Genomic DNA, 14,803 nt, shown 5'->3' with positions numbered 1-14,803 from the left:
GGAGTGGAGACACAGAAATAGAAGGATTATCGGTGGATTTAAAGGAAAGAATCAATCTGGTAACTGTCTGCATATGAGATGGTCAAAGAGAATCCAGGCATTGCAAAGATGAGCCAGAGTGATGCTTTCCAAAATCCAAATATGTTCTTATAATGCTCTCCTGCTACTGCCTTTTAAATGAAATCCAAGCTGCTTAACCTGACTTTCTAGGCCTTTCAAGACCCCTCTCACTTCTCTACTCTCATATCTTGCTACCCTCCCCAACTTGCCCTTAAGAAAACATGAACTATTCTCAGTTCCCCTAACAACCAATGCTCTTTCTCACTTCTACCCCTTTGCACATAGTGCTTCCTTTGTCTGAAACATTATTCAATCTCCCCTTTACATGATTAACTCCTAATTCATCCTTCAGATTGCAGTTTAGAGTTCATTTCCACCAAGAAGCTTTCCCCAACTTCAAGTTCAATTCTAAGTTAGAGACCTTCTTGTGGCACCTATGCCACACTTATATGATGGTACTTCGAAAAGTTCATGAAAAAACAGAATTAAAAGATAGGCTGGCCACAAAAAAATAAAATAAAAATGATAATACAAATCTTTCCATGAACTTTCTGAAGTAGCCTCATACTTCTCCCATTATAACACATTATACAACGTTTATCATTGTCCATTGTCTCTTAGACGGACTCTAAGCTCTGTATAAGCAAGGATGATGTCTTTTTCATGGTTACACTCCCAATTGTTATCAGAATGCCTGGCACACAATAGGTATTTAATAAATATTCTATGAATGAATAAATAATTACAGACAATTGTTTTCTTGCCATACTTTCCTGTAGTTTCCAAATTTTCTACAACAAGCACATACTATTTTACAACTTTGTTAAAATCTACTTAAATGAGTACTTAGGAGAAAAAAGTTAAATCTACCCTAACAACCAAAACCACAGCTCCATGAGATTCTATTTTGAAAATCTGGCATAATAATTACATTTGCAGAATGCTTAATTATTCAAAAACACTTTCACATATACTAAATTTGATCATCGCATTTTCCCTGTTAGAAGATCAAAGTTAGTAACATTATCAGTCTTACTTTCCAGATGAAATAAAGTACTGTTTTGTGCTAATAATAGAAATTACCTTGAAGGAAATGAGTCTAATAAAGACAGATATCAAATAGAAACATAATAAAGATCAAACTCTTAAACCCAGAAAATCTAGAGACCAGTATATATCCTGGACTAGAATATGTTCTGGTTCATGAAGGAAAATAAAGTGCTGCTATTAGGTTTCTTTCACTCCATCTAATGGTTATTTTTTATCATGATGAGGGGTAAGCCAGCCTATGGTACTACCACTATTGCTAACAAATGAGCCATGAAGAGATGCTGATATCAACCTCCTGAAGCTTGAGGCTTTATGTCTCACCCACTGTTATATTTTATGGAAAGATTATAAATAGTAGTTATGCTCTTGGTTTTCTGTAGTTTAAGAAGCTTACAAACCTCAAGGATCTCAAATTTTCAATATTCACATTTACTAGACAGTAAACTTTAAAATTACAAAAAGAAAAGGCACCAGTGCTACTGAAAAAAAATAATTCATGAGAAACATAACTTGAGGCCAAGGAGGTAAAAGAAATTAAGGCATTATCCACACCTTCCTATTCCTATCATTGTTAAGTTGTAATCATTTTGGAGTACAAGTCTAATCTTTCTCTTCATATTTTAAAAACCTTGCAGGCAGAAACCTATCTTACACATTTCTGCTTCCTTTATAACAGCTGTTACAAATGAACCCGTTAGACTGGTTGAATATAAAACATGTAAGGAGGGAGCTTCCTTAGCCACCACCACCCACTACCACTACATACACACACACACGTACAAACACACACAAGATCTCCAGGGCTCAGGTCCAGAATCCATATTCTATTAAAAATGACAGGTAATATAATACAATAACTCAGGTGATTTTGATATGCCACCAGGTTAGAAAATTGTCTAATAAAACCTAATACTATGCCTTGCAAATGGTAGGTTTCCAACAGGTATTTGATGAGTATATAATCACCACAAACTGTGCACTGTCTCAGATAAAAAGAGCTGTTTGAAAACTTGTGCTGTAGTACTTACACTGGAAAAAACACTATCCAGCCTTAAGCAATAAAAAAATCTCATAAACATTTTAGTAAAATAAAAAGGTTTAAAAAAAATTAAAATAGGATTCTAGCTACTTGCTGACCTCTACATTATATAATATGAAATGATAAACACTCCTTTTTGTATTTTTCCACCTTATATGGCCAGGAAATAATTAGACAACCTTCTGATATGAAAGGAGAGAAACAAAACAAATATATCAAACTACAGTGAAAGAATAAAAAGAGAAGTTTTACTAAACAATATATTATTGAGAAAAGTAAAAATTACTATTAAGCAGATTTGGCTTCATTTTCTCCAAAAGAAAGTAGGAAAAAAAATTAATCAATTACAAGAAATTCTCTATCTTTTAATATTTTTTCACTTCATGAAAATCAGTATCAAGATTAAATGTCTGAGAAAAAAATGAACTATAATCATAGGAATCATAACTGATTGTAAGCAATCACTAAATTTAGAACACACACACAATGTTCCTCTCAATTGTTAACAACACATACATCAATAGAGATAAATTGGTAGTATTACGAAATAATTTATTTCAAGACTATCAAAGGACAAAGTTTAAGGTAACCAAACAGGTACTAGTTAACATCAACCTATTCTAGTGGTTTATGTGCACATAATAACTTATATGTTTTATTAGGTCACTGTATGCCAGCTTATCACATCGACATAGTTTGGAAGCTTAATCAGAAAATAAAATTATGGTATTATGAAATTAGTGTATCAAAAACTCACCTGCTCTGGGAAATGGTTTATATAATTCCAAGTACTGCTCCCCATGAAGAACCTATGTTAGGGTAACCAAAATTTTATGAGCAAACTTTTTTGTTCCACAGGTTACACCTATGGATATTGCTAATCACAAGTGACATTTTACGATATGTTCACATCACTACTGTCCCTAAATTATCTATCTCAGTTTGGCTTCTACTTCTTAATCATATGATTCAGAAATAATCGGTCTTCCATTCTAAAAACAGTCAGCTCTTTTGGAACAGAGAAGATATATTTGTATTCTTCCTTGGCACTCACAAATCCTTGTTGACTGATAATTACAGATTATTTGCCATTAAAGACACTAAACTAGGCTGTATTCCCAGTGCTTATAAAAGTGCCTGGAACATATTGGGCATCCAATAATGTTTAATAAAAATGAACAAATGGGTCAGTGCTTGTAAAGTAATTCCAGGTCACACATGCAAATACAAACGACTCAACTAAAATACAAAGAAAAACCTTACAACCATGTTCAAAGTCAAAGCACTGTCAATGTCAATACTCCATTCCTAAAATATGTTGGGAATTACCTACATAGAGTAGACACACATACACATATAGGATGTGACATTTATCAATAATATTTAAAGGAGCAGAAGAAAAGCAAAACAAAGATTTATTAGGCAAACCTTTGCAAGGTTGACTGAAAGCCCAGGAATCTGTGTTAATCCTCCATCCATTAGAGATTTCTGACCGATGATAACTCCAAAGGTAGGCAAACAGGAGAAATCAGAACTTCCTTCATAAATAAATTTCATATCTTTTGGCTCCTTGACTGATGCTCCCACTCCAAGGGCATACATAATAGCTTCCAGTTCCGTATAAGCAGAAGAAAATGGAGGAAGTTTATGGCCAATAGCTTCAGCCTACAGGATGATTGCAAAAGAATGATTTTTTCATTGACATTTTTGTCAAATCTTCGAAATTTTAACTTTTCAAAACTGTTAGTTGCCTACATACCTAGTTTTGTTTTTGAAAAGATGTGAATTGAATGTCATTGAATTTGATGGAGCATAGTTTCTTTACATTTGATTTTTTTAAATAGAAAACAATTAGATAATGTGTAGAAAAGGGCTTCATTTACAGATAAGTACTTTTTTATTGCTTGCTTCTTGCTAACAGATAGTATCATTTTCAACTTTCCTGTCTTTGATGGTGTGAAGCCCTATTAACTCAGCAACTGATAGCTACCCTTAAATCAAAAAAATAAGGAATTTGTTATAATTAGGTATAGTGAATTGTTTTATATGATCTAATGTTTAAAATTCACTGTGAACAGATGAGCCAAACAGTGCCTAATGCTTGTAAATTAGACTGCCTCAATGGTTTTAATTAAAATGAGCTTTACCCTAAAATTTCTTCCCAGGAATGTCCTTTGTCTAATAAGATGTATTTTTTTATTTAGTGATTATGTGACTAGCTAATGTATGAAGCAAATATTAGGTTATAAAAGAACAATGTCCAATTTTTTGATTACTTTTATCCTACAGCAAGAGTTTGCAAACAAGGGCTGAGAACTAAGAACAATTTTCAAATTTTTAAAAGGTGTTTAAAAAAAGAAAAATGGGAAGAATATGTGACAAAAATAGTATGTAGCCCACAAAGCCCAAAATATTTACTATATGGCCCATTACCAAAAAAGTGTGCTGACCCCTATTCTAAAATAAAATCACATTTATTGCCTGACCATATTGTCAGGCTTAAAATTAGGGTCCTAATTTTATCATTAAGCCTGCCTGGGGTCACAAAACACCAGAATCTAATGTGGCAAATTATTTATTTCTTACTATTTATCCACTAAAAACTCTTTTTTAAGAAGTGGGATATGTACAAGAGTCAGTGAATGGGCAGATTTCACATAGGCTATAACCGCAATTACATTCAAATTTCTGACACAGTGGGAAGCTTTTCACTTGCAGCCACATTGAAATTTTCCAAAACACATCCTATCAAAGCTTTCTCTTAAAAGAAATGACCACTAAAATAAATATCCTTTTCTAAAATGTTAGAAAAATAATGACTAGAGTACAACGATCAATGATAGTCAAGGAAAAAAATGACACTTGTCAAACCGTAGTGAAGAAGAGAAAGCAAAAGTTACATTCAATATTTTAGCTTAGGGCCGGCCCGGTGGCACACTGCTACAGTGCGCCGCTTGGGAGTGCGGTGGCGCTCCCGCCGAGGGTTCGGATCCCACATACAGACTGGTTCCCGCTCACTGGCTGAGCGAGGTGCGGGCGCGACACCGAGGGTTGTGATCCCGTTGCCGGTCCCGGTCCGGTACGGGCGTGACACTGAGGGTTGCGATCCGTTGCCGGACACGAAAAAAGACAAAAAGGAAAAAAAAAATATTTTAGCTTATGTTCAATATTTCGTACATATTTTATGAAAAGTTTTGTGGTCACTTACTTAACAACAAGTTGATAGCTTAGAAAGTAATTTTTTTGTATGTGAAAGAAAATGTTTTTGAATTGTTTATATTTCAAACAAAATTTTGCTGATTACAGGCATTTTCAATATAGAGGCATAAAGCCTTGTGTGTGGCAGGTGAAGGGGAGAAAACACAGCAGAAAACCTGCAGCATATAACCTCCACGAGTCTTATTGCTTTGTCCCCCCCTCCAAAAATTCCACACAATTCAAATCTACTTAAAATCAGTTTAAAGCTAGCCTTGGAAAGAGAAAGGGCTATTAATGGGAACAATGAGAACTATATACAGAAGGTAGATAGGCTGGGCAGACATAGCTATCCAGATCAGATATTAGTTTAGCCTCAAGTACTTTTTTTTTTTTTAAACCACTGAACTGTGCACTTTACTTATTGTTTTGGAAGCTGGCCAGTATGGAAATCTGAACCTGTTACCTTAGTGTTATAAGGCTGCACTCTAACCAACTGAGTAACCAGCCAACCTTTGGCCTCAAATATTTTTTATCAACAGTATCCCCCTGAGCTAATTTCCAAACAGCAATGGAGAATGGAAAAAAAGAGATGGCTGAAGCATCAGTCAGGCAAATAACTTGATTCATTACACCCCCAAAGGGAGACTACTAAAAATTATATGCAAGTAAAGAGTATTCCTCTGAAAAGTTCATGATAAGCTTTCAGCACCTCTGTTTCCAATCATCCAGAAAAGCTAAGGGAAGATGCTGAATGAGTTACCTTCTATTCTCCTATCCCCAGTCAGACTCTAGGAAAAAATTTGAAAACTGACACTCAATTGGCCTGATATTTCAAGACACAGTCCTCCACTGGGGGAAAGAAAAGCATGGTACTGTCCAGAGAAATCAAGAAAGAGAGGGAGAGGGAAAAAGGGTAAAGAAGAATAAAGTAGTCTAGATAGCTTTAGAATTCATCTAAGCCACCTCCTCATGTGATTCAACTGTTATGAATTCCCTGCAGGTCAGAATCTGCCTTGTTCTAAAGTCAATCATAAATAATTTCTGAATAAATCCTCTATTTTAAATTTTCTGTGCCACTGCTTCTCTCCATTTTTAGAGACTGCATCCAAAAGAAAGAAAGAAAGAGAGACGGAAAGAAAGGAGGAAAAAAAGGAGGGAAGGAAGGAAGGACAAGTCTCCTGAGAAGGTAAAAGCTTTAGGCTTTTTTCCCCACTTACAAATCCTGATGTGGCTGCAGATGCTGTCTGACTGGTATGATTTGCTGAAACTCCTCCTTCTGAATTTATTTTACTTAGAATTTCCATTAGACTGCCAGTTGATTCTAAAATTTAAAAAAATAATTAAAAATTTTTAAAAAGCTCTTTTAAAGATGTGACTAAGAAAAGCTACAATATGATAGATAATTATTCCTATAGCATTCAGCAAACCTGCTACAGAACCTCCACTGTCACTCATGAACTGAATGTATGATGTCAGGCTAATGTAGGGGAAAACTGTGGAAGACTTTAAAGAAGACCAGAGATAACTGGATGTCTTCAATGAAAAACAAGGCATTATCTAACATACCTTTCCCAGGTTATCTGATTCTAAGGGGCTCTGGGCTTTTCAATGCCTTTGTGCTATTTTATAACTCTGTAGTGTGGAATGCTTGTCTATAGACATGCAATTTCTGTCTTACGGAGAGACAACTGATTTCCCTTCTCTCCCTACCATCATCCCTTCTCCAGAGGAAAGAATGCCAATTTACCCCCCAGGTCTCTGTACATGTAATAGCTCTGAGGACAGTACTAAAAACTCTTCCAGAGAAAACCATCATCATGACCGGTACCTACAAACAGGGTTTGGAAGCTACTGTTCTGGGGCCTAAACAGTCAATAAAAGAGGCTCATGGGGCATCCCTATATGCCATAAGATATTCTGAAGGCTCTGAGACATTTCTAACAAATCTTATGGGCTTCCTTCTGAACTCAGACAAAAACCATAACCAAACTACAGAGTCTGAGATGACCAGGGATACCTGCCATTCCTGGTGACACCAGCGGAGAGGCTTTTTGCCTACTAATCCTCCCCCTACAACCCCTTTCAGAATGCTGCCTAGAGGGGAGGCTATTTCAGTGAAAGGCACCTTGGTACAGACTAACAGTGCTGCACTAAGAGACAGACAACATGAATTCAAGCTTGGCTCAAACACTATCTAGTTTAGTTTTTCTGGACTTTAGTTCTGTCATCTGTAAAATGGAAAGACTAGAATAGGTATTCTGGAAAGTCAACTCTTATAGAAAAGATGACTTTTTTACTGCACTCTGAATAATAAAGTTATATTTTTACATTATTCAATTAGTTAGCTTTCTTAATAATAATCTGATACTTTTGAGGCAGAAATACTTTTTGAGGCAGATTTCAGAGAAAAGTTTTTAATATATTTCTTCCTTTTTTCTTTCCTCAGTTTTCACTGAGAGGTGACTGTTATTCATAGAACAAACATCTCAAATACTAAAATACAGAATACAAAAATGCTACCATTTATGACATAAAAATCATGCTATCATCTGATTGAGAAAAAGCACAACGAAAATTTCAATGAGTGTACCAGCAGGCAAGAAAGTATCATTAAAGAGAAGAAAGAAAAAAAAAGAATAGTCATTTTTCAGATATATTCTTCTATCAAACTTTGAATATAAAATTACTATGAGAAAAAAAAAAAGTTTTTCTATAAAATGACTCTGATACATGATCTTTCTGAGAAAAATCTTTTAAATTTCATGTACTGCATGCACATGTGAGTTATACTGGAAAAAAAAGTGACTTATACTTGGTTACCTATTCCCATGTCAGGTAATAGGTGATTAAATAATTCAAGTTAACAAGTATTTATTAAATCCCTTCTATGAGTTCAGCACTATGCTAGCACCAAATATAAAAAAAGTACCTACAAGGTACAGTCTCTGCCCCAAAAAAACTTACCAGCATTTAAGAAACCATACATTCATGAAATAAAAGCAGTGAACAGCAGTTACAATTAAATGCTTTAAGTGGTAGGATTGACGATAACAGGAATATCAACATAACCCAGAATATCTGGGGAGGGTTTGTAGAACATCCGAAGCTTGAGTTTTTCTAAAGAAGCACTAAGGTTAGCAGAGGTAATAAAAGGAGGAAGGGGCATGGTAGAAAGGCAGAGAAATAGCAGCAAAGACAAAATGCTAAAACAAAGCCACATCTATTCACTGGACAGGAAAGAGTAAAGCCTAAATGAAATAGGCTTAAATAAACTTTTTGAGAAATAGAGAAAAATCAGGTCAGATTAGGAGCTAGATAAAAGAAGACTATGAAACCAACCATCAGCTGGGATGTAGGTGCACTTAGTACAAATGTGTAAACACCTCATGCCTCCCATCTTCCAACCACACATAAACCAAAAAACCAGAATTATAAAAAACTGAAAAACTGACAGTGGGAGTACTTAAATATCTCAAATGCGAAGAGTTCTAATACCTAACAGAGCAGAATTATGCTACAGATGTTTCCAATATCTAAGTCACCACAGTTAAGACAGAAGACAAATTCACAGGACAAAAGAATGCTTGTGGCTTCTGGATCCCCAAGCAGGGTAAACAGACTGGGGACTCTCCTTACCTTGGATACTCTGAGGCTTGCTGGCATTGTCAAAGTCACAGATCTTCTTCCAGTTAGCCTTCACTGCCTCCGGAGTCATTGGCTGATCCCTCTGTCTTACAATAGCTCCAAGGGTCCTCTCCCAGCGTACTGGTTATAGAAATAAAACTAAGATACTGAGTACACAGTTTAAGAGGGAGACAGAAAGTAAGATGCACAGGAGCTCCTTAAAGTTTTTTTTTAACTTCAAGAAAAAGAAAATTCAGAAAAAAAATTCTAACTTCTAAAGAGATTTACTGTACAATCCTTAAAATGCATTTTTCCCAACAAACCTATCAGGATAATGTCAAGTATTTTTTAAAACTTTTTGAAGCTGAAGGGAAAAACTTCTTCTCTGACTATGCCAGACACTATTAAAAGTAGAACGTTATGCTGCACCTGAAAAATCTAAATTATATACTAATCACACAAAAAGACTGATCTCAAGACCACAGATCACTCAATACTTCACTCTCCATGTTTATAAAATGAAGATAACAGAATAGAGATAAGTAGCAAACTGAGCACTAGTGGTGATAATAGGTCAAAGACTCCAGTTAACAAAATATTAGTATATTAGGCAGCTCCGAATAATTCTCCCTTATTCTCCCTTTGCTCTTCCTCCACTTCCACAAGTACTCAACTAGAATATACAGATTCACAGAAATCATTACCTCTGCATAAGCTCCACGAGGAGAATTTTAATACTGTTTTCCTTTTAAAAACCCAAAGTAATAGATAACTACTAGTTAACCTTATTTAAACACAACGGTCAGACTTTGATGATTGCTGAATTAAAGATTTGTCTAAGGGAATGACAGAAATGCCTGCTTTTAGAGCTTCCCTATTGATAAAGTGCCAGATGCAGCTTTTATTGCAACAGTTGGTCTTCCTTTCTTAAATGGATGTCATGTGACACTCAGAAATGCTTGAGGAATACAAATCACTTTAACGACTGCAGAGAACAGTCACTAATGCTAAAAATATTGATACTCTACAATATGTTGCAACAGTGCCCTCCAGTAATAGCAACCTTTTAAATAATTCAATTAATTGTGTGATTAATTTTGATACCAGCAGCCAACTGAAAATAAGTTGAGACAGCAGAATTTTCACAATATTTTAAAATGCCATACAGCAATTATCAAATTTAGAGTGCACAAGGTTTAAGAGATGGTGTAGGAGAGGGTTGATGCCAAAAAAAATTCACTGTTGGGCTGAAGGAAAATAATTCCCATAGATCAGTTGCAATTTCTTCCCAGAAAGTTGTCCAGTATGATTCCTCACTCTCTCCTCCTGATAGCTCATGCTCCAAGGAAGAAAAGAATTACATGAGAGAATTGGAGAATTTGCCTGATGTACCATCTAGAATAGGCTCTTCCCATCTTTTCAAAAACAGCCCTCCCACCCACTAACTTCTTTGCTGAAACAGCAAGAACAAGCATGTGGGATGCTAGAGATGTGGGAGGATAAATATCAATATAAAGAGAGACTATGCTGTCTAAAGGACTAGTCAATTCTGAATAAGACAGGATAAGTTCTGAATAAAGACTGCACACAGGAAGAATAGGTGGGTTTCTGGAAGTGCCACAGGCCTGCAGGACAACTTCCATGTTTTAGAATACCTGTTGCTATAACAATGTTTAAGTTCAAATATATGTGTGCACTAGATCCAGTGATTAGGCACCTGACAAGATCCTTACCCAGCTTAAATTAGATATGCAGGTTTAAAGATACGTAATCAGTCTATGGAAAACCAAAAACCAAGAGAGACTCACATTTTCCAATCCATCCTGCTCCAACCTACCAAAAGGAAGGGAAAAACATTATACCATTTAATGTGAAATCACTCATAGAATTCTTAAAATTAAAAAAGAAAAAGGCAGCTATCTTACTAGGATTATTAGAATGCTAGATGACAATCAATAAAAATAATACAGTTCTACAAAAGTCCATTGGCCCCCATGACTGTGCATTGTTCATGTTATCAAACCAGAAACATAAAGCAGCACAATGTAATAGAAATGTATGTAATAGAAAAGAATGACTGACATCAGAGATCAAGGTTTGACACCGTTCTTCAAATGTTTTGGGGGTTTTTTTTTGGTAGTTGGCCAGTACAGAGATCCGAACCCTTGACATTGGTGTTATAACACTACACTCTAACCAACTGAGCTAACTGGATAATAAAAATATTAATAGTAATTCTCTCTGCATAGTGATAATGTGGGTGATTTTTATTTTTCTTCTGCATCCTTTTCTATATATCTGAAATTTTCACGAAGAGCATGTATTATTTTTGTTCACAAAATTAATGATAAATACAACTGTAAAAGATAAATAATTTTTTAAAATTCCTTAGTGACATAAAAGAGAGGCAGGCCAAATTTTAAACTCCAGATGACCTGATATTACTAAGTTTTCCTTTTCTGTAAAACCAGGGTTGTAAAATTCTTTCCACCTCTGATATTCCACAATTCACACTCAATGGCTGTGATTAGAAAGGTGGAGGCACATATCTCTGCTTAGACATGTGTGGGCTTTTTTTGTTTGTTTGTTCTTAATTTACTTATCAGCTTGTTATTCAGATGAAACAGGCCAATATGTCATTCACTTCAGACTGAGCCAGGTTCTATTGCTACCAAAAATAATATTCCACATACAACAGGTTCATTATTCCCACAGAGAATAAAACTCAGGGGGACGGGGAGTGGGGGGATGTTAATATATTGCAGTTCAGGCTAGAAAAGAAAAAAGATCAAATTCAAATGCATAATCAAAAATATATAAATTGGCTTAGAAAGGTCTAAAAGGACTTTTACCATGGAATGAACAATGGATCTCACTAAATGATGGGAATATGGGTGATTTTTACTTTTACAGTAAACATTTAAAGCTTTTCTTTAAAGAAAAAATAGGAAGTTTATTTTTAAAGTTAAGATAAATAAGTTGTATTTATTGATCTAATAAACCCAGAGTAATTGCCTGCTATACAGATACTTAAAATTAGGGGTGGGTGGGGTGGCGACTGCTATGTACTAGGCCAAATGCTAAGAGTTTGAAACATGATTTGCAGTTATCACAACAAACCCCAAGAAAACTAGAGCTCAGGAAGGTTGATTTATACAATACCCCAGCAAGCCAGTGATTACCAGACAAGAACTTAAAGCCTGATCTGGTTGGCCCTAAACCCTAAACTCCATCCTTCCACTTCATCATTCAGCTTCTTAAATCAAGGAGGCTTTCTATATTTGACTAAACACATCAAACCAGCCACATTTTCATTTGTAAGTATATTAGAAATCAAGAATTAAGGAAAAACAGAATTTATGAAGTTGTGTTACTTTTTCAAAAAGAACATTAGTCAACAACACTTGTCCCTTAACTACAGCACATACATAATATTAAAAAATATACAAGTGATGTCAACTAGTACAGATTTTTTACAAATGTAAGCAATTGGAAAATACTAATTTTCAAATCATTCTTTATATTTAATTACACAACCATCACTTCAGGAGAAAACAGGAAGGTGGAGAATACCTCAAACAAGCTGCCATTTTCCTCACAACTCTCATGGCAAAGCCAAAGGACCAGAGGTGCCACATATTCTGGCTTCAGGGCTTCCAGAATATCTGCAATAAATAAAAAAAATTAAAAAATTTAAAAAAAATTTTTTTAAAAAGAAAGTTTATAAACAAGAATATATACTTACTTAATCAATAACCTTACTTTCTGAAAATGCCTTTCTTATAAGAACAAAATTATATACATATAACTAGTATAACATTAGTGGCTTTTAGAAGAACTTTTTCATCACAATGAAGACATTCCTGAAGTACTCTCAAGCTTCTAAAATTGTAGGCATCGAACATAACTTTCCAAGATGGGTAACATACTATTCTAGAGGAGAAAAATTAGAGCTGCCTAGGTAAAGACTGGTGAGCAAAACTGTATATAAGATAAGATATTTGGGTACCATTCATTCCCAAAACTATTTTACTTCCCAGCTATTTAACAAGAATCTAGAAAACTATAAAATAGCCTTGACAATTGTAATGGCAGATAATGATTAAAATAGAACTTGTAACTATCACTGATGAGTAACAAAGACTAGAAACCATTTTTCCATTGCATACTTTGAGCAGCTTTGTAGAGCAGAAAGGTATCATACCAGGAGTATGAACACATGGATTTTAGTGTTGGTCCTGCCACGTAGGCAACTTGGGAACTGAACACAGCACTCAACGCCCCTGGATCTGTGTCTTCATCACTAATCTGGTAATTAAAATATTTTCCCTGCCTATTCCACCAAGTCATTCTAAGGCTCAAATGAGATAGTTTCTATTTTATAATACCTTATATATCTTATAATACCTTAAATACCTTATAGTCTTATCTAAAGGATCAAATAAATGCAAAAATTTAATTATGAAATGACAAAATATAATTTTATATTAATATGCTAAAGAAACAAAGGTGGCATTTATAGTCCCTGTAAATTAAAGAGAAGCTCCAAAAATTTTCACTTTATACCCTCTAAATGCTCTCAAGTATGCAAGCAATCCAATGGCACACTGTTCTCAATTCTCCATTATATCCATGAGGCAAAAACAAAAGGTAGACTCTAACCATCTCAAATTACACAATGCAACAAATTCTTAATCTATATACCATTCATCCCAATACATAACATTCATTCCTCTAATTTCCCATAAATCAATTGGCAAAACTGAATGTTAAAGATATTTATATTTTGACTTGACTAACTTCATACTTAATATAAAATAAACATATCTATAAAACCCAACCAAATATCTGTTGAGGAAAAAGAAAAAAAAAAGCCACATAGGAAAAATATTTCTGCTTTGTACCTTATTTCTTATATTATCACTAATATTATAAGAAAATATTTTTGGGAGATTTGGGAATTATCAGACTGGGAATTTAAAATAACTATGATTTATATGCTCGAAGGGTTCTGGTGTTAAAAGTAGACCACACACAAGAATAGATGGGTACTGTAAGGAAAGAGAGGGAAACTCTAAGAGTGAACCAAAAGAAAATGCTAGAAATTAAAACCACTGTAAGAATATAAAGAAAGAATCAGTGAGCCTGAAGATATGCTAATAGAAACTTTTCAAACTGAAATGAAAAGAGAAAAAAAGAATGAAAAAAATGGAAGATATAAGAACTGTGGGACAATTAACAAAAGATATAACATATGTGCAATGGAAATCCCAGGAGAAGAAAAGGAGAAAGAAGCAAGAGAAGTATTTGAAGTAATGATAGCCGAGAATTTTCCAAAAGTAGTAACAGCAAACCATAGATCTAGGAAGCTCAGAGAACACCAAGCAGTATAAATACTAAAAATCTCCACATAAGCATATCGTATTCAAACTGCAGAAAAGCAAAGACATGGAGAAAATCTTGGAAGAAACCAGAGAAAGAAAACATCTTACTTATATAGGCACAGGAGAAGCATTATGTCATACTTCACCTCAGAAACCATGTAATCAAGAAGTGAAACATTTGAAGTGTTGAAGCTAACCTAGAATTCTGTCCCCAGTGAAATTATACTTCAAAAGTAAAGGAAATTAAGAGAATAAAAAGGCCGCAGACCAGGAAAAAATATTTGAAAAACACATATCTGATAAAGGACTTGTTTCCAAAATATACAAAGAAGCCCTAAAACACAAGAAAACAAACACAGTTAAAAAATGGGGAAAAGATCTGAATAGATACCTCACCAAAGAATATAAATAAATGGCAAATAAGCATAGGAAGAAATGCTCAACACCG

General features: G+C 34.6%; 1 protein-coding gene across 1 annotated transcript in view; it reads right to left on the bottom strand.

Annotated features, from left to right (window-relative positions):
* Positions 1–14,803, bottom strand: part of HSD17B4 (hydroxysteroid (17-beta) dehydrogenase 4) — an 88,305-nt gene that overhangs the window by 45,188 nt on the left and 28,314 nt on the right. The window contains exons 9-14 of the mRNA XM_008590509.1: positions 12,545–12,636; positions 10,780–10,804; positions 8,984–9,112; positions 6,565–6,668; positions 3,578–3,814; positions 2,907–2,958 (exon numbers count right to left, since the gene is read on the bottom strand). Coding sequence (XP_008588731.1) covers positions 2,907–2,958; positions 3,578–3,814; positions 6,565–6,668; positions 8,984–9,112; positions 10,780–10,804; positions 12,545–12,636 — 639 coding nt within the window. The remainder of the gene's footprint in view (positions 1–2,906; positions 2,959–3,577; positions 3,815–6,564; positions 6,669–8,983; positions 9,113–10,779; positions 10,805–12,544; positions 12,637–14,803) is intronic.

Source organism: Galeopterus variegatus, unplaced genomic scaffold (assembly GCF_000696425.1).
Source record: "Galeopterus variegatus unplaced genomic scaffold, G_variegatus-3.0.2 Scaffold6169, whole genome shotgun sequence".
Taxonomy (NCBI): domain Eukaryota; kingdom Metazoa; phylum Chordata; class Mammalia; order Dermoptera; family Cynocephalidae; genus Galeopterus; species Galeopterus variegatus.
The sequence above is the reverse complement of the archived record's forward strand: the minus strand, read 5'-3'. Positions and strand labels throughout refer to the sequence as shown.